Below are 22680 nucleotides of genomic sequence, written 5' to 3'. Positions count from 1 at the left end.
TTTGCGTTCGTCAAACTAGATTTATTTGATCAAAAATGACAAAACAGCTCATATGTAAAATATGGCCTCTGCTCAGGTGCCGTTTCACTCCTGTTTACAGTACTGTACAGCCATACTGTGCAGGACATTCACGTAGAAAAGACTTTCATGCTTGGTGCTGAGTGAAAACGCAGCATAAACTATGTGATGATAATACAGTCAGTGAACAATGCCAGCTTTGTGAAAATGAGGAGCAAAAACCCCCAAAGCACTGTTGACTCTGTTGATCTTGTTGTAACAGTTTGTCCAAGAAAGGTGAACTTTGACCTCAAGTCAGCATTCGTCATAAAGATAATAACAATACACATTAAAGAGGCAGTCTGCCGAGCTCACACATAAAAGTCTGTTTTCTTTCCATGAGTGGCACTACTGATCCTGTGCACTCCTTTGTTTGAAGCCTTCTGTCCCTTCAGAGGAGTTTTATAAAGCCCCCCCAAAATATTCAGGATGAGCTTTTGCAGAGTCAAGGTGTAATCCAACTTCATTACATTTCAGGTCCTCTGGGTATCCCAACAGTAACTCCAAGAAAAACACTGCAAATTGGAATTTATGCAATTTCAAACTATGCTCTGTCAATACAACATTTGGCATCATTTAAATAGTTCATGTTGTCAGACTTTGAAGTCAATCTGAGGCTGCATGGGATACACACACAGTACTGCAAGTAAGTCCCACACCTGCGTGGAGTCAGGTAGCATTAACAGTGCATGCTGCAGCTAGTGGAAGCCAATCAACATACTAATTTTCCCCACATACGTTGCTTAATTATTTAGCAATACATAGATTTATGCTTTATAAATTCATGCCCTTTGCTCCAGTAACATCAGACTCTGATAATGTTGCAATAACCATGAGATTGAAAAAAATCCCAAATATGTTGGAGAAATGTCCATATGAAGAAGGAAGCACACCTGCTTATCACGTATCTGTGCAGATGAATATGTATTAGTGATATGAAAACCAATCCCAAGACAGTATTCCACTTTCTTGGGAAAATTTCACTTATCCGAGATACAAAGGAAAGTCTCATATTCCACCAGCGTTCAGTCCCACTGCTTCTTTTCCACAGAGGAATCCTAACTCATGTTTCCAAGGGACGTGTCACTTCCTTCAGAGGAGGCAATGGAAGAAGTAACAGGAAAGAAGCAGAAAGACAAGAAAAAGAGTTAGTTGTGTTAGACTGACTACAATAAGAGGTACAGAGGATGAAAAAGCTGACACAGATACTTTTGCTGCAGCTATCATATCAGGTAACTACAACACTAAATAAACTGGTTACACAATGAAATGTAATAAATAATTTCAGATGCCAAAGTCCTTAGTCTGTATGTGCTGTAGGCCTCACATCTAATAAAATGGTTGCTTTTTATCTTCGAAGAGCAAATATGCACATTAAATTCACACAGTGTTGATCTAGTTCTAAATTAAACTAAACAAAATGTGACTTTAGGGGAGTTAGAGGATATAAAAATCCCACAATGCCACCTGCTGTAATCAAGTTTTCAGACTCCAATCCAAAACCTGTGCATCCCAAATGCAATGAAACCACAGGGAGTAGTAGTATTAGTAATTAGTATTAGTTAGTAATGTTGAGGAAAGAGCTAGCTATTAACTTGGATCAGCAAATAAAATAAGCAGCTTCAAAACAGAGACTAACTAATGTGATATGGAGATGAATAATCACCATAACAGCGAGCAACTCTGGGCCCACTGACGTCTTACAGATGTTTTGCTGACTTACATGTACTACATTATAACTTTTGATTAAACAACAAAAGAAAATCAGACTTTAAATGATCACAGGATCGGCTTAAAAATATAAATTAATACCAATATTTCTGAACTGAAATCATGACATCCTTTTTAGGAATGCCATTCACTTACCTGTGCTGTACTTACCTGTCCTCATCCAGCAACATTCACTACATGAGACACATGACAACAGCGTGGGCCAGAACAAAGGGGACACACACACACATACAGGTGAGGATGAATATACACACTATGACAGTCTATACCCCACAATCATCGCTCGATCCCCGTGGGCAGAATATGAAATTTGACATGTGACGTGTTAAGCTGCTTAGTTTTGCTGAACATAATGATTTTTCATTTTATTTAAAGTCCAACCTGAACAGAAGTGCTGATGGATGAAATAACCCATGCCAACACACATCAGGTCACAAAGTCTGGCGATGCAATCAAGCGACATATTTGGCACTGATCCCACATAGATTACCTCTAATGATCATGCTGTACGCAGCGAGTTTATGACAGCCAGTATAGCCGCAGGTGCTTTGCAGGTGGGTGGGTGAGCTCTTAAAAGCCTTTCAATTGTGGAATTTATTAGTGTGAATCTGCCGTGTCAGAGACAGTGACAGGTTTGACACTGCATGGATCACCTACGTGGAAACACACTGCAGAGGATTTGTTTATCATGCAGCTGACAAGGAAGCACGGTAACATTTTATTAGAAACTTCTAATAGAAAAGACTTGTTTTTATTTTTTTTCTGCTCTCAGACACACAAATTTGTATCCAAAAGATGATTAAAGTGAGTTTAATATGAACATATTTACCTGGTCATTGTTAACTAGATTTACTTTATATGGAGAAGTGTGTGCTGCATGACCTTGTGTGTGTGCGTCCCATGTTCTTACTGACCTGGGCTGGAGGTGCCTGGAGTGGCAGCGGCGGCCGCTCGGGCTCGACTCACCAACAGGGCCTCCTGGTTTTCAGCCAGAGCTTGCTTAGCCAGGTAGCGCTCCCTCTTCATCTTCAGCTCCAGGGACTCGGGAACATCGGGTACAATCCAGTCAATGGCTCGCAGCACGAAGAACACCACGTGCTGGTGACAGTAAGAACAACAGCAAGAACAGTGTGAACAATCTCCACATCACAAATTGTTATTAATTTTAAGCAAACAGACAGCTGATCTTCAAGCATGAAAATGGAAAAACAGTACTTATAGTTTTATTTTCCACATAATTTGTACAACTGGTGAATAATTTCTTCTCTCTCAGGTGAGCATTAACAAATAACTGTGAGGAAATGGCAGAGAGGAGGTAGATAGAGAGAGAATAAAAAGTGATGCAGATGGAAACAAAACGGTAAAAGAGAACTAAATCATTAGAATTTGTCCAAACAAGCAGAACTGGCATAGAGGTGTCAGTGAAAAGGCAATACTAAACAAAGGTAAAACCACTAAAACAGGCAAAATGAAGTAAATAGAGATGCTAGGAAGCTTCCGTCATACCTCAAATGCAATAATAAAGCCAAGTCTGACTGCCAGGAGCTCCCAGTAAAACAGTGTGTAGTTTCCATTGTTGTCTCTGAATGCTTTGTATCTGAAAAACCCCAACAAACATAGTTTGTTACAAAGTTACAACAAGAAATATTTGTAATACTTGGTGTGTATAATATACAGCAGCAGCACATGAAAAGAACAGTCTTAATATTCAGTAATATCACCCACTGTTGGCCAAGGCTATGACATGAACACACTTAACTTAAATGTTAAGAAACTTAAATGTTGCTTAGCAACACCAAAGTAACCATATATGAGAAGTTGAACTTGACACATAAGATGAAGGAATAAAAAGGAGCATAAAAAGAAAGATCAAAGCAGCATACCTGCACATAGGGTACTCTGTGTAGTTGAGTGGGGCGTAAGCCAGGGTGAAGTTGACGTATCCGTTGAGATCATTGTCAAATTTGTACTGATACAGCAGGCGAGGTAAAAAATCTGAAGTGAACGCTATTAGGAAAGCCTGAAAAAGAATAAAAGATAATAAATGTTCTTTTTTTCTCATATTGCTATGTAGTCTGGCAATAATGTATTAGACATGAACTCACATTGGCAATGACAGACAGGTGTGACAAAGCTTCCAGTATGTTAAACCACACTCCGATGTTTTGTGCACGTTCAGCCACCGGCCGGCGGTACTCGCACACAAACTTGTGTGCATCCAAACGAATCTCCACCCAGTTGTTAAGGAGGGCGAAGAGCGGAGCGAGGGGGAACGCCGCCACAAAGATAGTAATGAACCCAAACTGGAGCACTGCAGCACATGAAATTAAAATTAGATAATTAATCTTTGCATTTTTTCATCAAAATGGATATTATCTATGTGTGAATTTTTAGTTGGACTGAACTGGCGATCCGGTTGAATGCAGTGATATTAAAGTCTCTAAATCCAGATATGGATACTCACCCATCTCCAGGTACTCTTCGAACAGGCCCTCACACTCAACCAGCTGGTAATCCTCTTCCCAGCGCCGAGGCTCATGGGATGCCTTGCCACCCAGCACTTTTGCCAGAGTTCTCTTCTGGCGCCAGGCCTTCACTTTACTGTTAGGGAAGAAAAAGTCATTTTCGGTTTAATTCAGTTTTATTTATAAAGGCACACATTCGCCTCAAGGTGCTTTATACTCTAAGGTTAAAACCAAAAAACTATTCGAAAGAAACCCCAACAACAGACAACCCCTGTGAGCAAACATTTGGCAACAGAGGGAAGGAAAAACTCCCTTTTGACAGGAAGACACTTCCAGCAGAACCAGGCTCAGGGAAGAGCAGCCATCTGCCGCGACCACTTGGGGGTGATGGCATGGGAGAAGACAGCAGAAACAGGAGAAAAGAGATAACTATGGGAGAAAGTGCCAGAGTTTAATAACGGCTAATGACTAAATAGACACGTGGTGCAAAACCATGCAGAGAGTGAAAAGAAGTGAGTGAAGAGGGAACGTCCCAGCAGCCTGGGCCTATTGGAGCATAACCTTTTCATTCACTGCAAACCGTTTTATTCTCCGCGGGAGTTTGCTTCATTCATCCTGGCCGCTGTTTACATCCCGCCAGACGCAGATGCGCAGGCAGCTCAGTGCGCACTCGCGGAGCAGATACTGCACATGGAGCGGACATTCCCGGACTCTCTCATCATTGCTCTTGGGGACTTTAACAAAGCCAATCTGAGCCATGAGCTTCCCAAATACAAGCAGTATATTAAATGCCCGACCAGAGAGGAGAGGACATTAGACCACTGTTACAGCACGATCAGCGGGGCCTATCGTGCGGTGCCCCGTGCTTCACTCTGACTCTCTGATCACGTCATGATCCACCTAATCCCCGCGTACAGACAGAGGCTGAAGCTCTCCAAACCTGTCGTGAGGACTAAAAAACTGTGGAGCAACGAGGCTGTGGAGGAGCTTCGCACGTGTTTGGAGTCTACAGACTGGGACACAATGAAGGCTGCTTCTAACAGCTTGGACGAGTTTACGGACACTGTCACCTCCTATATCCACTTCTGTGAGGACAGCATTGTGCCATCACGCACCAGGGTGAGTTATAACAATGACAAACCCTGGTTTACTCCTAAACTCAAAAAGCTGTGGCTGGAAAAGAGTAAGGCGTTCAGAAGCGGAGACAGGGACTGCTACAGAGAGGCCAAGTACAGGTTCACTAAAGAAGTGGACATTGCTAAACATCAGCACTCTGAGAAGATGCAGCAGCAGATCTCAGAGAATGACTCGGCCTCTGTGTGGAAAGGTTTTAGGAATATCACCAACTACAAGCCTAAAACCCCCCACTCCACTGACGACTTGCTCTTGGCCAACACCCTCAACAACTTCTACTGCCGTTTTGACGAGCCATCAGGCAGCCTTCACACCTCCAACGGCCCCAACAATAGAGACACTTTGGACACTCATTCCCTCACCTCTCCCCCCTCCATAGAGCCATCACCACCTTCAATCACTTCACCTGCAACACCCCCCTCCTCACCCCACACAAAAGAGGATTTCACACCACCTCCCCCCACCACAACTCTTCATATTCATGAAGCAGATGTGAGGAAGCAGTTTAAGAATCTGAATGCTCGAAAAGCTCCCGGCCCAGACGGTGTGTCTCCTGCCACCCTCAGACACTGTGCAAACGAGCTGGCCCCAGTGTTTTCTGGCATTTTCAACTCCTCACTGCAGGCATGTCATGTGCCTGCCTGCTTCAAGTCCTCCACCATAATCCCTGTCCCCAAGAAACCTAGGATCACTGGACTAAATGACTACAGACCCGTGGCTCTGACATCTGTGGTCATGAAGTCATTTGAGCGCCTAGTTCTCTCCCATCTCAAGACCCTCACGGCCCCCCTCCTGGACCCCCTGCAGTTTGCATACAGAGCCAACAGGTCTGTAGATGACGCCATCAACATGGCCCTACACTTCATCCTGCAGCATCTGGACTCCCCAGGAACCTACGCCAGGATCCTGTTTGTGGACTTCAGCTCTGCCTTCAACACCATCCTTCCAGACCATCTCCAAGGCAAGCTTTCCCAGATGAATGTGCCTGATCCCATCTGCCGGTGGATCACTGACTTTCTGACGGACAGGAAGCAGCATGTGAGGCTGGGAAAGAATGTCTCGGACTCCCGGACCATCAGCACCGGCTCCCCTCAGGGCTGTGTTCTTTCTCCTCTGCTCTTCTCCCTGTACACCAACTGCTGCACCTCCACCCACCAGTCTGTCAAGCTAATCAAGTTTGCAGATGACACCACCGTTATCGGACTCATCTCGGACGGGGATGAGTCTGCCTACAGGAGGGAGGTTGAACGTCTGGTGTCCTGGTGCAGCCACAACAACCTGGTGCTGAATGCCCAGAAGACAGTGGAGATTATTGTGGACTTCAGGAAGCACACAGCTCCACTCCCCCCCATCATCCTGACTGACACCCCTATCACCTCTGTGGACTCGTTCCGCTTCCTGGGTACCACCATCACCCAGGACCTGAAGTGGGAGCCCACCATCACTTCCGTCATTAAAAAAGCCCAGCAAAGGATGTACTTCCTGAGGCAGCTGAAGAAATTCAACCTGCCAACATGGACGATGATGCAGTTCTACACTGCAATCATCGAGTCCATCCTCACCTCCTCCATCACTGTGTGGTACGCTGGAGCCACTATCAGGGACAAACAGAGACTGCAGCGTGTTGTGCGCTCTGCTGAGAAGGTGATTGGCTGCAGACTCCCATCTCTGCAGGACCTGTACACCTCCAGGACACTGCGGCATGCAGCTCGGATCTCAGCTGACCCTTCTCACCCTGGACACAGTCTGTTTGACCTGCTCCCCTCAGGCAGGAGGCTCCGGTCCATTCGCACCAGAACCTCTCGCCATAAGAACAGTTTCTTCCCCTCTGCTGTCGGACACATGAACAATAACCATATGACTGTTCCCACCACTAACACATGACCCTACGCTGTGTTCACTGCATCATTCCATGTTTGGCACTGACCACCACCTGCACTCATGTATATATCATGTATATATCTATCCACTTAGCACTTTTAATTCTTATTCTTATTTTATATTTTTATGACAGTATGTTGCACTGAAGCACCGCAGCAATTTCCTAATGTTGTAAACCTCCTCAACATCTGGCAATAAACCCTTTCTGATTCTGATTCTGATTCTGATAACTCCAGGGTCACCTGATCATTCGATGGAATCAGGATAAGGATTTATGTTAGTATGCATTGTAACATGCAATGGCAAAAATGACAGAAACAGCACATTTAGAGGATGTTCATTACATCACAGATATGACACAGGACTAATTTTTTGTAGCTGAACAGCAATCATTGTTCCCCAATAACCACCATAGACTTTCAGTTGGAATTAGTTAACCAAACCTATTTTCTATCACTGGAAGCATTTGTTGCTGATGTAATGACTGCAATCCCCTCTCATCTTTTACAACACATGCCGCCCCACCACTGAGTGGGGAAATGTGCTTGTTTTCTTCATGCAGTCATCTTTGTCTGTTTCACTGCAGCAGCACAAGACCAAATTTCCAGCATCATCCCCTTGGCCACTCCACATTTATGATTCATCACTAACATCAGTTAACACAGTCCACGACTGCCCCTCTTTGGCCCACTGTAAGCGCTGGCTTGTGTTTGGCTTCTCTGCGTGTAAATCTCATTTCATTCAGCCTGTTTCTGACAGTTCTGTAACAAATGTTGGCTCCTGTTTCTGCCCATTTATTTTTCATGTATAGCAATAATTTCTGTCATCATATCTGTGATTTGTTTATGTGCTACAAAGTAAAAGAGCTGGATCCTCAAGAGTGATGATTACATAATTTTGCCAGAGGTTTTAAGCGTATTTACTGAACTGCTCCTCTGCTGCCCTTATTTTACACTTACTGTCTGCAGTAAGTCTTAAACAGTCACACACAGCTGATGGTGCAGAGGCACATGGATGAGATTTACTGCACTAAACAGCTGGAACTGTGGAACAATATGACACAGCACAGCTACTTTTATGCATCTCCCACATCTGTACCAGTTTTAGCTTTTATCCTAACTCTGCTTTAATCTTTTCAGTTGTATTTGACAGTCACTGTACTTATTGCTCATGTGTTTGAATCTAATTTGTTTAATTATTATTTTATTGCAGAAAAAATTTACTCCTGAAATTTTTTCTCTAAAAAGTAAGATGTCCTGGTAAACCACGAAAGCTTTTAAATAAATAATAAAGGATGTAAATAAAGGAAGAATAAAGGATGTTTAAATATGCTGGAGATTGACAACAGAACATTTTTCTATAAAAACATAAAACATATACATAAAAAAACCCATAAAAGCTAAAAGTGTAGCAACGCACGGTAGGATGAACTCCTGAACGTTGTTGATGAGCTGTTTTCCCACCATTATGATGAAAAGTTGTTGAGCCAATTCAATGAGGCAACCCCCGGCACCACACTGTAACGCAAAGACACACAGACATGACACTATGGGGGCATCATTTTCACATGCTGGTACATTACAGGCTCTCTAAATCACTCACGTCTTCATTTCTCATCCCAAACAAGGTCCCGTAGTTGGTAGGGTAACCCACAAACCTAATCACAGAGAGATCAGTGGCACCTTAAATACTTTCTTTGTCTCAGTGTCTTCATCTTTTCATGATTATCCTGTGTGTCTGTTGTGACTCGTGTGTCTCACCTTCCTTTAAAGAAAGCCACATAAAAGGGAGACGAGTAGAAGTTGACAAACTGGAAGATGAACACCTTGAAGATGAAAGCGTTGTCATACTGGGTTTGTGTTCTGTGCATCTCTGCAACACATCGCACAAAAACACAGTGTTAAAGACATCAAGACAATGTTGCCTTTGTTTTCACTTAGACAGTTTAAATGACTTCAAAGTGATTTTTATATAGATAACAAAATATTATGATAACTGGTTTACAGGTAGTCAAAACTAAGAAAAAAGGGAAACCACAGTGTAAACTATTTTATTTTGATTAATTTGCGGTGTTTTTTGTTTTTTTGTTTTTTTTACAACAATCAAGAATCAGCAGCGAATATGATTGTCTATCATACTTTCTTGACTGAAATGAGATAATTCTACAAATACTCTGCTGGATACATCATCAACAATCCTACAGATATCCATTTTAAACAGTGGCTAAACTATTTAAACATCAAGATTAACAGTTACAATCTTTTTGGAGGGGTTAAACATGTACACTAAAATTTTTACAACAATCTGGTTGCATAAATATGCACATCCTTAGCTATTTAAAGCCTGACCCATGAAATAATTGTCAGAAAATTATTATTTATTTATTCTTATTTATTGCCTAAAAAATTAAGCAGAGTTTTTGCACACTGATCATGTGAACATCTCAAGAACTCATGAAAAATCATGTATCAAATATGGTACACTGTGAGTTAAAGGGTTAAACTAACAACTTTGTTGAAGCACCTTTTCATTTTATTACAGTAGTCAGTCTTTTTGGTTAGTTGTTAGCATGGCACGTCTTCATAATTTGCCCTTCTCTTCTCTGTAAAAACACTCCAAGTTTTTCAGATTATGGCGCCATCTTTTGAGCACAGTCCTCTTCAGGTCACTCCGCAGTTTTTCAGCAGGATCTGAATCTGTACTCAGGCTGGCTCATTTTTTTGGTGAATCAGTTATTTTGATGATCTGGATATATGCAGCTGGTTGCTGCTGTTGTGCTACAAGGTCCAAATCCTCTTGATCTTCAGTTTTCTAGCAGATGCCTGAAGGGGTTTTTTGTGAAAAATGATTGCTATTTTAGTACTGTTCATAAATCCTCCCAGCTTGACTAAAGCCCTACTGTAGTTCCAGATGAAGAAAAACAGCCCCAAAGCACGATGTTATCACTACCATGCTTCATTGCAGGTACATTTTTTCTCTGGTGATGTGAACTTCTGTTTTTGTGTCAAACATATCTCAAGGAATCACTGCTAAAACCTTCAACTTTGGCCTCATCAGATCATGACACAAAACCTACATGCTTGTGGACGCTCTGATGTATGTATATCATGTGTGTGTTTAACTTGAGATTGTTGTCACATGTAGTACACAACCAGCTCTTGCCAGAAATTCCTGCAGCTCATTTAATGTTCCTGTAAACCTCCCTGGCCAGTTATCTTCTTGTCTTTCCCTCAGTTCTGGCAGTAATGGGGGTTTTTTTTCATCTATTTTCAGCAATGAGATCAGTTTGATGTGTTTGTAAGTTATTTGCAGATCACAAATTTTGTTGTAAGATGCCACAAGGTACACATCAGGAAAATCCTACAAAAACAGCTGAACTTCATTTGATTTTAATGAGTCACTTTAACTGATGACTAATGTTTAATATGAATTCACATGTGATTAATCTTACCCCTAATTATAAGAAGGCGTGCAGACGTGTCCAACCACATTGTTTTAGGTTTTTTTGAAATATTTTTTGTGTGTAGACTTTTTATGCCCTCTGTACCTGTACTTTACAGTCCCATAATTCAGCAACATGATGCAGCTACTTTGACAGAAACAATAACCATCAGGATCCAACTGAAGAGATTCACCTGCTCTGGAGAAGTCTGAGCTTTTAGTTAGTGGCAATCAAGTACAAAGCTGATAACAATATACACCACAGAGGTTTGAGGTGTGTGAGAGCAGCATTAATTCTTACCCCATTTAGTGAGTTGCTCAGCTAATGCGGTGTAGACCTGGCCCATCAGCAGTATGAGCCCCAGATTTACAATACTGCTGGAGATGTTGGCTATGGTCCCTGCCTGGGGGAGGAAATTAAATGCATGAATGTTTGTATGATAAATAAAATGCAGTAATTTGCAAAATCATTTAAACATGTGCAAATATATTTAATTAAAAAACAGTGCCAACACAACACAACTCAAATGTTGATCTTTTTTGACCACGTGAACTCAATTTGATGGCAGTAAAAGTTGGGAGAATGGCAAAAAAATGTGTAAAGTTAGTAACACTGAGCTGTTTCTTGGTATAATGTAAATATGAGAATTTGACTGCAGATCATATGTGTTACATAATATGATAAAAAAGTGTCAGCATAAATTTCTGTACACAGTGGACAAAGAAGAAAACCAAGACTGAACGGTCATGATTGTTGACTGGAGCCTATCACATCTGTCACAGGACAAAGGGTGGGGCTACTCCCTGGAAAGGGAGCCAGTCAACCACAGGGCTTAAACAGAGAAACAGACAACCATTCACACTCACTTTCACACCTATGGCCAATTTTATATTCACCAGTTAACCTAACATGCATGTCTTTGGACTGTGGGATGAAGCCAGAGCACCCAGAGAGAACCCACACAGTATGGGGATGTATGGGTCTGGGGCCTCCATACAGAAAGTCCCCAAATGGCCAGTGGATTCCACCACCACTGCACCACTGTGATGCCCAAAAAACGAAAATGTTATATTAAAATGTGATTGTGATCATTTTTAATAATTTAATAATTGCATTCTCTTCTTATTAACAGTTTTCTTTTTGGAAAAAAGCTCCAATGTGCTCCTCCTACGGTGGCCCTGAGAGGCCAAACGGACTGCAACTTCAGAAAGCACTTGCAAAAAGAAAAATGCTGCAAAAAGAAAAATGCTGCAAAAAGAAAAACACTTGCAAAAAGAAAAATGCTGCAAAAAGAAAAACACTTGCAAAAAGAAAAATGCTGCAAAAAGAAAAACGCAGCAAAAGCACACAAAGCACAACGGAAATAGGAAAAAAGACAACGGAAATAGGAAAAAAGACAACGGAAATGTTTCTGGGGAGACAATAACCGGACGGACCAGTTGCACGAATCAAAACATGCTAACAAGTGCACTGGGACTGGGAGACACTTCAAAGAAGTGGAGCGGCCAAAGAGTAAACTTTCAAAAGTAAGTTCTGAATATTATGTCACTTATTTATGTGCAAATGTTAGCCGTTAGATAGTCGACCTTAATCTTACAGAGAATGTGATGATTTTGTGGATAATTAAAGTCAGTCATATATCCACAAACACAACAGGCTGAAAGTCAGTGATGCTGCTCAGTTTGCAGTCCTGAATATCACGGCACAAGCAGGATTCACTGCACTGTTAATGTTCGCTATGTTATATTGCTGCCTCTGTTCGGTGGTGTCGAGCCAAACGGACTTTAATGTGTGTTTGAACGAGCTGACGGTTCACTCGTTAAGCTGAAAGAAAGATGCTTTAATCACAGCAGTCACACATGTGTTCACTGTACCATCTGGGAACTCTTCTTGTTTAGCACTCGTAATAACACAAACACTAAATCCTCCATCTCTTGTGCTGTTTTGTAGCAGTGTATACACCTGAGACTGCCACCTGTCTGTCTGTCCTGCACTCTCTCTCCATTTCTTTCTCTCTGATTGTGGAATAAAAGTATGAACATGTATTTATAAGTTACACTTGTGTTTGAATCCTGCAGCTTATCACACATTTGATTTCCATGTGTGACAACTGCAAGTGTCCAGAGTGAGGACAGACTGAGGGACCCACTGCTGCACATCATGTGTGAGGCTTTGCACCCCTGATGATCCACCAGGACAAACTCAGCAGTGTGTGAGGAAGAGGAGGAGGAAGAGCCAGCAGCAGCTGACAGATGGAGAGAATAGACAGACTGTTCCCTGTTTGTGAAGGACTGCTAGGAAAGTTTAACATAACTGTCTGTGCTGAATCAGTCTTATTAGGTAATGTTCAAATAATGTTATCATCCCAGTGTTTTCAGTGTGGGAGAAAGTACTCAGGGCCTTCAAGTTACACACTATGAAAGGCAGCAACAAGTTTAATGTTCAGAAACCTAAAGTATGTATCAGCAGCAGAATGGAGCTAAAAATAAATGTTTGTTTCAGTTCTATGAAGCTTTGAGTATTTTGGATCAGTAGCACTGTGTTTGTTGAATCATATTGCTGTAATTGTTTATATGCTTTATGTATTCTGAGGTAAGTTGATCTATAGTGTTATATCATATTCTATAAGGATGTTATGTGTTTGTGTACTTTCTGCCCAGTTTGACCCATTTAACAGAAGTCAGCCTGTTTAAGGCTCTGATATCTATTCTGTATGACTTAAAGCAGTTATGACATGGTCTGATTTTCTCACCCAATAAAGGAATATTTCATATATCAGTCTACTCTTCATTCTATCAGAAACAGTTTTCACAGCTCGTACATTTTCTTTTTACACATATTTGTAAGCATTGAGCCAAATTTAGTAATGCCAACATATTAAAAGAACAATATCTGTCTCTTATATATAATACATCTATATATACACTGTCACAGATACTTGTGTTTAAGTGAAGATTTAAGGTGATAGGAAATATAAATAAATGCAACTTGAATCTTTACTGAAGCTCAGTGTTTGGCACAGAGTTCATGTTCACTGCTGTAATAACTAATAATGATTAATATAATATTGGCCATATTATATTTACATTACCAAAGTGAGATGACTTTAGTCTCATGAACAAGATTAGCTAATTGTTATTTACTAGCTAATCTTAAATGACTGTTCAGTACAAAAATGAAGCCCAACAATCATGTTTTACAGTCCTGTGGTCTCAGCCTCAGATACTTATCAAATCACACAAAGCTCATGTAGAAACAAATGTACAAAATATGTTCTCCTTCATTTCTGTCAAACAAAGCTGTATGAAACGTTTCCAGCTGTTAGTATCATGGTTGCTAGGCAACCTGGGCAGCGCGACGGAGGCTAGACCGTCCCATTTCACAAGCCTACAAGCCTCGCACTTCCGGCCTCAGCAGTCTTTGAGTACGCGGCCCTTGAGGACCGTTAAGGCTGCAGACCCTGAATTGGGAAACAGTCCCTGAATTGGGATACAGCCATACATACATGTTTTGGTTCGTGCAACTGGTCCGTTCGGTTATTGTCTCCCCAGAAACATTTCCGTTGTCTTTTTTCCTATTTCCGTTGTGCTTTGTGTGCTTTTGCAGCATTTTTCTTTTTGCAGCGTTTTTCTTTTTGCAGCATTTTTCTTTTTGCAAGTGTTTTTCTTTTTGCAGCATTTTTCTTTTTGCAAGTGTTTTCTGAAGTTGCAGTCCGTTTGGCCTCTCAGGGCCACCGTATTCCTCCAATTTCTTTGTGCAAAGTATGAAACAGCTGTAATGTACCTCTGTCCGCAGCACAGGGCTCCCAGAATGAAATATCACCACACTGATGATACCACGGCACACGACCACCGTCACCAGGAAGATCATCACCACACACAGCTGAGAGAAGAGGGGGAAAAGCACACCTGTAGCTGCGACATAATATGCTGCACACAGCCAGAGGCACACAAAGGTCTGCTGTCATCATCAACACCATGCAGCATAATATAAGACCAAGAAGTCAAGAGTCCAGCATCCTCATTGTTAGACGACATATTTTGGATGCGGCTCTCATGATGCTCATCATAAAACTGATCCATATCTCTTACATCCTGACTGACATCTTTCAGAGCACAAACAAAGTTTTTAAAAGACGGCTTTAATTGAATGTGCTAGACATGCATATGCTTTTCTAAGTCAGTAGCATTTAGTAGTAGGATTTTTCTAAAGATTGGCAAGCAAGAGCTTCCAACAAGAGCTTGGATCAGGTATTATTCCCATAAAGTTTAGTAACAGCTGAATCATTTTTACCATGATATTCATTTCTTTTCTTTGTCTAATAGTGAATTCTATTCCTTTCAGTTTCGGGAAATTAACTTGCAGACATTTTCATTCCTTATATCAAAATTCACAACTATCACAACATCAGTATGTTTCCAGCAAAATCCTTCTACTGAACAGGGAAGAGAATTAGAATTTTAAAACATTTCCATCTCTAATCCCATCATCAAAAGAAGGGTGTGTGAAAAATGATCCTCAGATCTGCATCTACAAAGAAGTGAATCTTGGACACAGCATAAAGTGCGTGGATGAGATGATGGGATCATATCTGGCCCTGTAGGCATGTGACCTGGATTCATTATTTAAAAAGGGTTCAGTTAACAATGCAGGATTTACTGGAATGGCACAAAGGTGTTAACCCCACCTCTATTTCTCAACACAATCACAAAAGGAAAAGCTCAAGAGAAACCGAGACTCCTTACTGAAACCATGTGCAATGAGATTAATGATGAGAAAAGGAGAAAGTCTGTTGTTCGGGAGCGGATCTGGATCTGTTGTATTAGAACGACATTTTACATTGTGACAATAATAGTGGTAATTAAACCGTTTAAGAACCTAACTAAACATAATGCATAGTGTTAAAATGCACCTCGAGTATTTCTTTTACTGAAGTGCAAAAACAACAAAACAACAGTACAGTATGTAAAATATTTTAAATAGCCTCACCATCATTATGATAACCATGGAGCCAGTGAACATGCGAGACAGCCTGGTTTTTTCAGGAAAGTATGGCTCTTTGACCCCAGTCACTGGATTTTGCTCCATAGTAGGGGCCATGGCTGCAAACTCCGGCCGAGGACGCTCCTTAAAGAAAACAGTGACCATCATCACTGGACACACTCTTCACCAGCTTTGTCTGGTTCACAGATTGGTCTGTAACTTTAGTCTTTGCTCTGTTGTTTACCTTGTTTACTCTGTACAAAACTGAAACTTCCATGTGTAAAGGTTAAAATCAAATATTAAAAAAATAGAATCCCTGTGCAAACAAGTGCAACCAGTCATGATGCCCATTACTGTATTACTGGATCTATAATCATGACAGACCTAAGAGCTCTAAACCGAATAAGACCAGTATGATCACACTCATACTGAAAGCAACCAATACCTCCTCTTCATGGAAGTCCATACAGTCCCAGTGATGTGCCAGAGTGGCCATTTTTCTCTTCCAGTACTCCAGAAAGGTTACAGCCCAGAATGACATGAACACACTGAAAAACACTGTACCTGGATGGTCAAATAAGTATCCCAGCTGCAACAGAGAAAGGTACAACCATTAGGTTCAAGTCTTTTTTCGCAGAGTCAGCGATTTGTTCACCACGAAAAGCTTGGTACCTTCGTCAAGGTGCAGATCTCAGACATGTTCCAGGCCTTACATGTTTTGCAGAGTGGACACATGGTATAGCTAGCTCCACTGTTACAGATTTCCTCCCTGTTGACAGACACACTGACACAGATTAGTTACACCTGAGATAACACTAATTACAGGTTTTAAAGCAACACGCATTTGGCCTCACATAACTGTGAGGCCCAATAATGATCAGTGTGGGAGCTAAGGGATTGGGAGAATTAACTCTAATGGATGTAAAGGCTGCACATATACCTATTACGCACTGCTTCCAGGGAACAGATGAGCGGTGTGGAAAGCATTCTCCTAACCTCCTGCCGGGAAACAAAGCTACTGCTCTTTCCTTTATTGCAGTTATAGAGTGAGTTACTGAAACCCTGACTGCACATGGGATCAGCTACAAATAAAGCCTGGACTGACAACGAGATCTATTTCCTCCTCTTTTTTTTTTTTTTTTTAATAGGAGGATTATTCTGCACTAATTGTCCATTAGAGATGGCTGCTTTTTCTTGCTGCCACAGACTCTCTTAACTAGGATATCGACTTATCCCTAAGAAATGAAGCCAGAAAAGGGTAAACAGTTCCAGAGGCAATATTACTGTACACAATCTAGGCTACACTTACACTGAGAAGAAAAACCAGAAAGGAGAGCCAACTCTTAATAAATAATATATGACAAACTGGCACAGACATCCCACATGTAGATGATCTAGCTGTGAAGCGAGTCTTTATGCAGAGTGCGCTCTGCTTTGAAATATTTGAATCTAAAGTTGTGCTTGTTTGAGAGAGTCTGTAAGTGGAGTTTAATTTCCAGGAAACTGTGGCAGCCCTTAAAACAAAAGCTATAACACACTTATTTGCTTTCTTTCTAAGGAGAAATCAATGCTAATCTCATGTGTGTACATTAAGTACAGCACTGAACTTTGGCTCTTATGTTGGACATCAGTAAGGTTTTTGCTATACGTTTCTGAACAGGCACAACGGCACCAATTTCAGCAGCTTCACTGAAACAATAAGACTCTAAGAAGCCACTGCAGCCAGCAGCTGGCTGACAATGATTAGTCCCGTTTATTTTTATTATGAGCCAAGTGGGTGTGCATTAAATTCAGCTGAATCACTATCAATAGTGATATATGTCAGTGCATAAGTATGTTTAATGTTTAATTAAACATAGTGTCTGGTTACCATCTGAAACTCCATTGAGGGATCGGGGGGCTGGGTGATCAATAGTTGCCCGATGACTGCATTGGATTTTTTCACATTTGGCAACTGTTTGCAACTAGTTGCAACTAACTTTGTGTGAGGGTTTCCTATTTGTTTGATTTTTATGTTATACATTATTAAAGACAAGATCCAAGTTTTTGTGTCTATTAAAACGGTGGTTGCTTCACTTGTGTTTGAACTGCCTGCTTAAACTGACCCCTGTGTGTAAAACTTCACCAACTATACCACAATACCTTATCTAAGTGAGTGCAGTCACACGTGACTAGCCGTGTCTGTAATGCGACATTTCATTTAAAATTATTTTGTGTTACACAATAAAACACATGCTATGTATACATGATGCAGACTCACGCTGGTGTGTTGGTACCCATGGACATCACTCCAGACACAAAGACCAGAGTCCCGACCACTGCTGCCGGCAGCAGCCAGGCTGTGTAGAAACCTGCAGAGACAAAAAGCTCCATTAGACTGCAGCTCTCAGCTGGTGCAAGACGGATGTTCAATTTCAGCTGCAGTGATGACTTTCATCCTGACAATAATGGTTTCAAGCTCAGGTATAGCCCCTTTGCATATACTAGACTCTCCTCTTAACAGAGATTCATAAAAGAATTTCACTGCTAAAAAAAGGAGTTTCCACCTTTTTGTAAAAAAAGAAAGGAAGAAAAAAGTAATAGATGCAATTCACTGTGGAGTCAGTGCCAGGAGGCTGTAGCTTAGATTGCTGTATCATACAGTATGTTAATTCATGTGAGCACTCTGCTTATTGTCCTGTATTAGTTTTGATCCATTTCTAATCATTTTAAATGATTCTGGCGTGTAATACAGACTCCACGTATTTCTCATTTATTAAAATGAACAGCGGGGTTTTTTCTAAATAGAGAAATCTTTGGCCCCCATCAGACTCAAATCAAATTACCAGAATTGTAATAAAATTATAGTTAGCTACTAAATTTAAATTGATTTCAACCAAATAATCTGCAAAAACTGCTTTAGTTTGTGCTTCAAGGTAATAAAATTACTGAGATATCAATAGAACGCTTATGTTGAGCAGTTAATTAAACTCAAATTACTTGTCGACAGGGAGAAAACCTTAACAGTTGCACAGATATTTATAATGTTTTCATTTTAGCAATAATGACAAAATCTAAATATTTAATTAACATTACTAGTTATTGTGATACCTTCCGGTCTGGATTCAGTAATCCTCCTGGATTCAGGAAGGAGTGGGCTTTTTATCTGTAAAAAATGAGCCAAATTTTTTGAACAACAGAAATAAGAATATATATTTACCCAGCCAGGCAAAGTAGAGTGCAATCTTCTCTCCAAAGTACTCCCTGATATGGTCCAGTGGTTGATACTTGTACCATTTGCACCAGCGGGCCCAGTAGTAGTAGAGAACCTGCCTCTGGTTCAGCTCATCAGGTCGGACCTCGTGCTTTGGAAGCTGAAAGGGCCCCTAAAGAGAAAAAACATGCTGCTAATGAGAAAGAGAAAACGACACATTTCAGTGTACAGAACAGCTAAAAATAACTCACCTCATGCAGCGGGAAAGCTGCTGTGTACGCCCCTTCATTTAACAGTCTGTCCACTCCGACTTCAGCCTTCTTCCTTTTCCCATATGCTGTCCTGGAAAGAATCTCATAGACCTGAAATAAAACTCTCAGTCTGTTAGTTCAAATATACATCCGATACATTCAGTATACTGCTATTGTCACACTTGTGTTACTTACAACACGGTGCCTCTGCGTATTTGTGAAATATGTATCGTGATCTTCCCAGCCAAGGAATCTGAAGAAAGGCGTACATTCAGCAAAACACGCAGCAGTGATCTGATCCAACTGTTTGCAGAAGTTAACCCACCTGCTCATCTTTGACTTGCGAAAGGCACATGTATAATAGTCCAGAGGCCTGTTAGGCACAGACTCCGTCATTACGTTAGGTATGCATAGTTTACTCAGTACCCGAGCAGATGTGTTGAGGTCTAGATGCTGCTGTGCCTGGGACACAAACACAGATACAGGTGACCTCCTTCTATTACTGTAGAACAGCATAAGATGCACATTTTTGGTTCTGAGTGAAAAGTTATGACAGGTTTTCATTGTCTTAAGAGATAATCAGAAAATGTTCGCATGATTAAAGAGAAAAGTGAGATAGTAAAGACTTTATCTGGTAAACATCAGTGTGCTCTTTCATATTAAGTTGTCCTTGTTTATTCCCCAAATTAGTATTATTATCAACTGGGTTTAACGTCACGTAACAAATAACTTTAAATTGAACCTACCTAGAAATAAATAGCTGTACTTACTTGCAGTGGAGCTCTAAGGCAAAGCTCCTCAGCATAACACACCAACACATCCCAGGGGGCGCTAATTTTGAGAAAGTGTATGGTCTTCTTTTCATTTGCAGTTTCCTCCTACAAGTAAAGAGGCAACAAAGAAGACGTTAATCAACAAGTCAGGAAAAATAATGAACAGATTTAAAAATTTAATAATAAGATAAATAATCTTTAATCTTGTCCACAACACCTTTTCCATGACCAAGCCAACACTCTCCAGGTTCTGAACAAACTTCTCTCTCCACTGAGCCAGTTGTGCTTTCCTTCGTTCAGACCTGCTGCTCTCCTCAGCGGGAACGGCTTCACTCTCCTCACTGGTAGCCATATTTGTCCCTTTCCCTCGCCGCTTCCTCCGTGAACGAATCTCCCACACCAGCACGAAGTCTGCACCCCAGACCAGAGGAGTGAAAGGTTAAATGAACGAATGACTTTGTCTACCTACCACTGAGTTGATGAAACCTCATGCAAAGCGAGCGGCCTACCAATCTTAGTTCTCCCGTCTCTGAAGTAATTCCCCAACTGTGGCACTGGTTGCTTACTTCTTGTAGGAGAATGCATATAAATGGGATCATCGCCATCCATATCTCCATCAGCAGCTGCAGCTGCAAGCTGACAGTTGAGCCACCATTAATATATGATGAAACTCTGTGAAGAGACAGCTGCTGACGAAAACTCTGCTCACTTTTCTGCATTTGAACCTTTTCGCTCGGTGTATGAATGTTTAATTGGCTTTGAGGAGAGGTTTAATTCTTGTGCTAGTACATGCCTCCACTTTGCAGTAATAAGACCAGAAAGATGAGCCGAAAACAATCTTTCAGTGCAGTAAAGTCATGCCTCACCATTACCCATTATCAGTGTCCTTACTGTACCTTGTGTTCATGTTTATATTACATGAAGGGTAAAACCCCTCAAGACTCACTGCCACATCTCTGAGAAATCAGTGAGGCCAAAAGGGAACAGGATAATGAATAACTGCTGTGTGAAAGTGATGCGATTTTATAGATTTATGTGAGCTGAAGAGATATCACACTGCAGTATTGTAGGAAATAAGTAAAGCAGAGCTTACATATCGTGGGGGGATAAAGCTCCCATTCTGCAGGCTCCCATAGCTCTCTGTGCTTTGTGCTTCAGCCCTAGTATCCAGATCCAGGAGGACCTCTCTGTCTCCCTTCAGCCGCTCTGAGCTCTTCCTCAACATGATAAAAAAAAGCTCCTGTGACTTGAAACAAACACTATGCCTTCACATGAAATCTGTACTGAAGGAATTCAAAGATAACTTCAGCCAGGCTGAAGGTAAGAGATGCAAAAAAAAGCCTTAAAAAAATCTGGATACTGGTCTTTGCTATAGTGAAAAACAAGCTGCTGCTGCTGCTGAAGTCTGCATTTGTAGCAATCTACGCTTCCCTTGTCCTCGTTCTGCTTTTTATCTCTGCATCCATCAGGCTCCTCTGCTCCACTGCAAGAGCCGTGGATACCGTAATGGATCTAGCACGCAGGCAACACCGCGCACAGTGCTGTGCTGCATCTCAGCAGGGAAATGCACATTTTCACCTCATAAATAATGTAACAGTGAGTGGCAGTCCAAGCTCTTATGTGCTATAATAATATAATTATATGGACATAACGCACTGTGAGAGGATTCTTCTCTTTGAAGTCAATGTGTATTCCTTCATCCACGCAAGCTGTTTCATATACTTCACTGAACTGGTTTGAAATTCTGCAGATAATTAACATAAATTACAGGAGGATGTACCAAAGCACCACCCCCACGTGATCTTCTCAAAGCGCAGAACAAACCGTGCGCACTTAAAAATGCTGTTGGTTTATACTCAGAGTCCAGAAGCCCCACATGTACCAGAAGGGTTTTTTTTTTTTTTTTAGCTAAAAAGTGATGTTTCTGTGTGGTTTTTTTGTGTAATAACTTTGCTAATAATGGTAGAAATACTGTAGTCAACAGGATGAATGAAGAGGTTATATATAAAATGAAGAAATAAATAAATTATTGTCAATGAGACTTTTTTAGCTGGATAAATAAAGGATATATAAAACTAAGTCACTTTTTGGCACACCACCTCCAGCAGCCTTCCTGCTTTTCATGCTGTTTGCAGTGCTGCAGTCAGAGCAGAGTCGAACCTGTGAGACATGTATGAAGGAATAACACAACACATACAGTAACCAGAGTCGTGCTGTCAAAGGGAAACTCTATTTTAAAAACAATGATGACATCACAAGTATCTTTGAGTGGATTTTAATGCAATGCCGGAGCCAACACTGGCGAGTTTGAAAGATGCTTTAGAGCAGTGGTCATGAACTCCAGGCCTCGGAGGCCGGTGTCTCGCAGGTTTTAGATCTCACCCTGCATTAACACACCTGAATCAAATGATTAGTTCATTAACAGGCCTCTGAAGAACATCAAGACATGTTGGGGAGGTAATTTCGCCATTTAAATCAGCTGTGTAGGATCAAGGACACATCTAAAACCTGCAGGACACTGGGCCCTTGAGGCCTGGAGTTTGAGACCCCTGCTCTGGAGCCTCACCTTAGCTATCCACAACAAACCTTTAGGGCACAGCACATAATCTTCATTTTCATATTAAACTTTTTCCTGTGAATTTCCCTAGAGGTCAAAACCCCTGATGTTTTACCCAACATCGATCCAACATCTCTGTTTGTTTAATTTCCTCTTTTTTTCGCCATAAACCATCACAGCCTCCTTTTCTATCAGTGATGCTGTTTTGTAATG

The 22680-nt window shown here is 41.2% G+C and overlaps 1 protein-coding gene across 2 annotated transcripts; it reads right to left on the bottom strand.

Annotated features, from left to right (window-relative positions):
- Positions 1–22497, bottom strand: ano11 (anoctamin 11). 2 transcript variants are annotated; one of them, XM_040047418.1, is made up of 23 exons: positions 21004–22497; positions 20420–20546; positions 20128–20321; positions 19908–20015; positions 19463–19599; positions 19333–19390; positions 19138–19248; positions 18893–19058; positions 17954–18044; positions 16366–16462; positions 16139–16282; positions 15700–15837; positions 14494–14592; positions 11011–11113; positions 9029–9140; positions 8871–8925; positions 8688–8785; positions 4253–4389; positions 3894–4099; positions 3672–3808; positions 3295–3385; positions 2703–2886; positions 1–1147 (listed from the first exon to the last, which is right to left on the bottom strand). In XM_040047418.1, exons 1-23 carry the CDS (start codon positions 21133–21135, stop codon positions 1116–1118), a joined length of 2757 nt encoding a protein of 918 aa, XP_039903352.1. In that variant the 5' UTR covers positions 21136–22497; the 3' UTR covers positions 1–1115. The 2 variants fall into 2 exon arrangements, with proteins under 2 accessions (XP_039903352.1, XP_039903353.1); XM_040047419.1 differs by having other exon boundaries at positions 2755–2886.
- Positions 22498–22680: the final 183 nt, after the last annotated feature.

Source organism: Simochromis diagramma, unplaced genomic scaffold (genome assembly GCF_900408965.1).
Source record: "Simochromis diagramma unplaced genomic scaffold, fSimDia1.1 OVJJ01000387.1, whole genome shotgun sequence".
Classification (NCBI taxonomy): Eukaryota; Metazoa; Chordata; class Actinopteri; order Cichliformes; family Cichlidae; genus Simochromis; species Simochromis diagramma.
Note: the sequence above shows the minus strand (reverse complement) of the source record. Positions and strands in the feature narration are given on the sequence as shown.

Bases quoted from the DNA above. Each gene is read 5' to 3' on its own strand.
- ano11 (XM_040047418.1), bottom strand. From the start codon at position 21,135: ATGTTGAGGAAGAGCTCAGAGCGGCTGAAGGGAGACAGAGAGGTCCTC. The intron at 19,249-19,332 runs GTAAGTAACACA...GTTTTATTTCAG, and splicing joins ATACGCAGAGGCACCGTGTT to GTCTATGAGATTCTTTCCAG. The intron at 16,463-17,953 runs GTGAGTCTGCAT...GTCTGTCAACAG, and splicing joins ATGGGTACCAACACACCAGC to GGAGGAAATCTGTAACAGTG.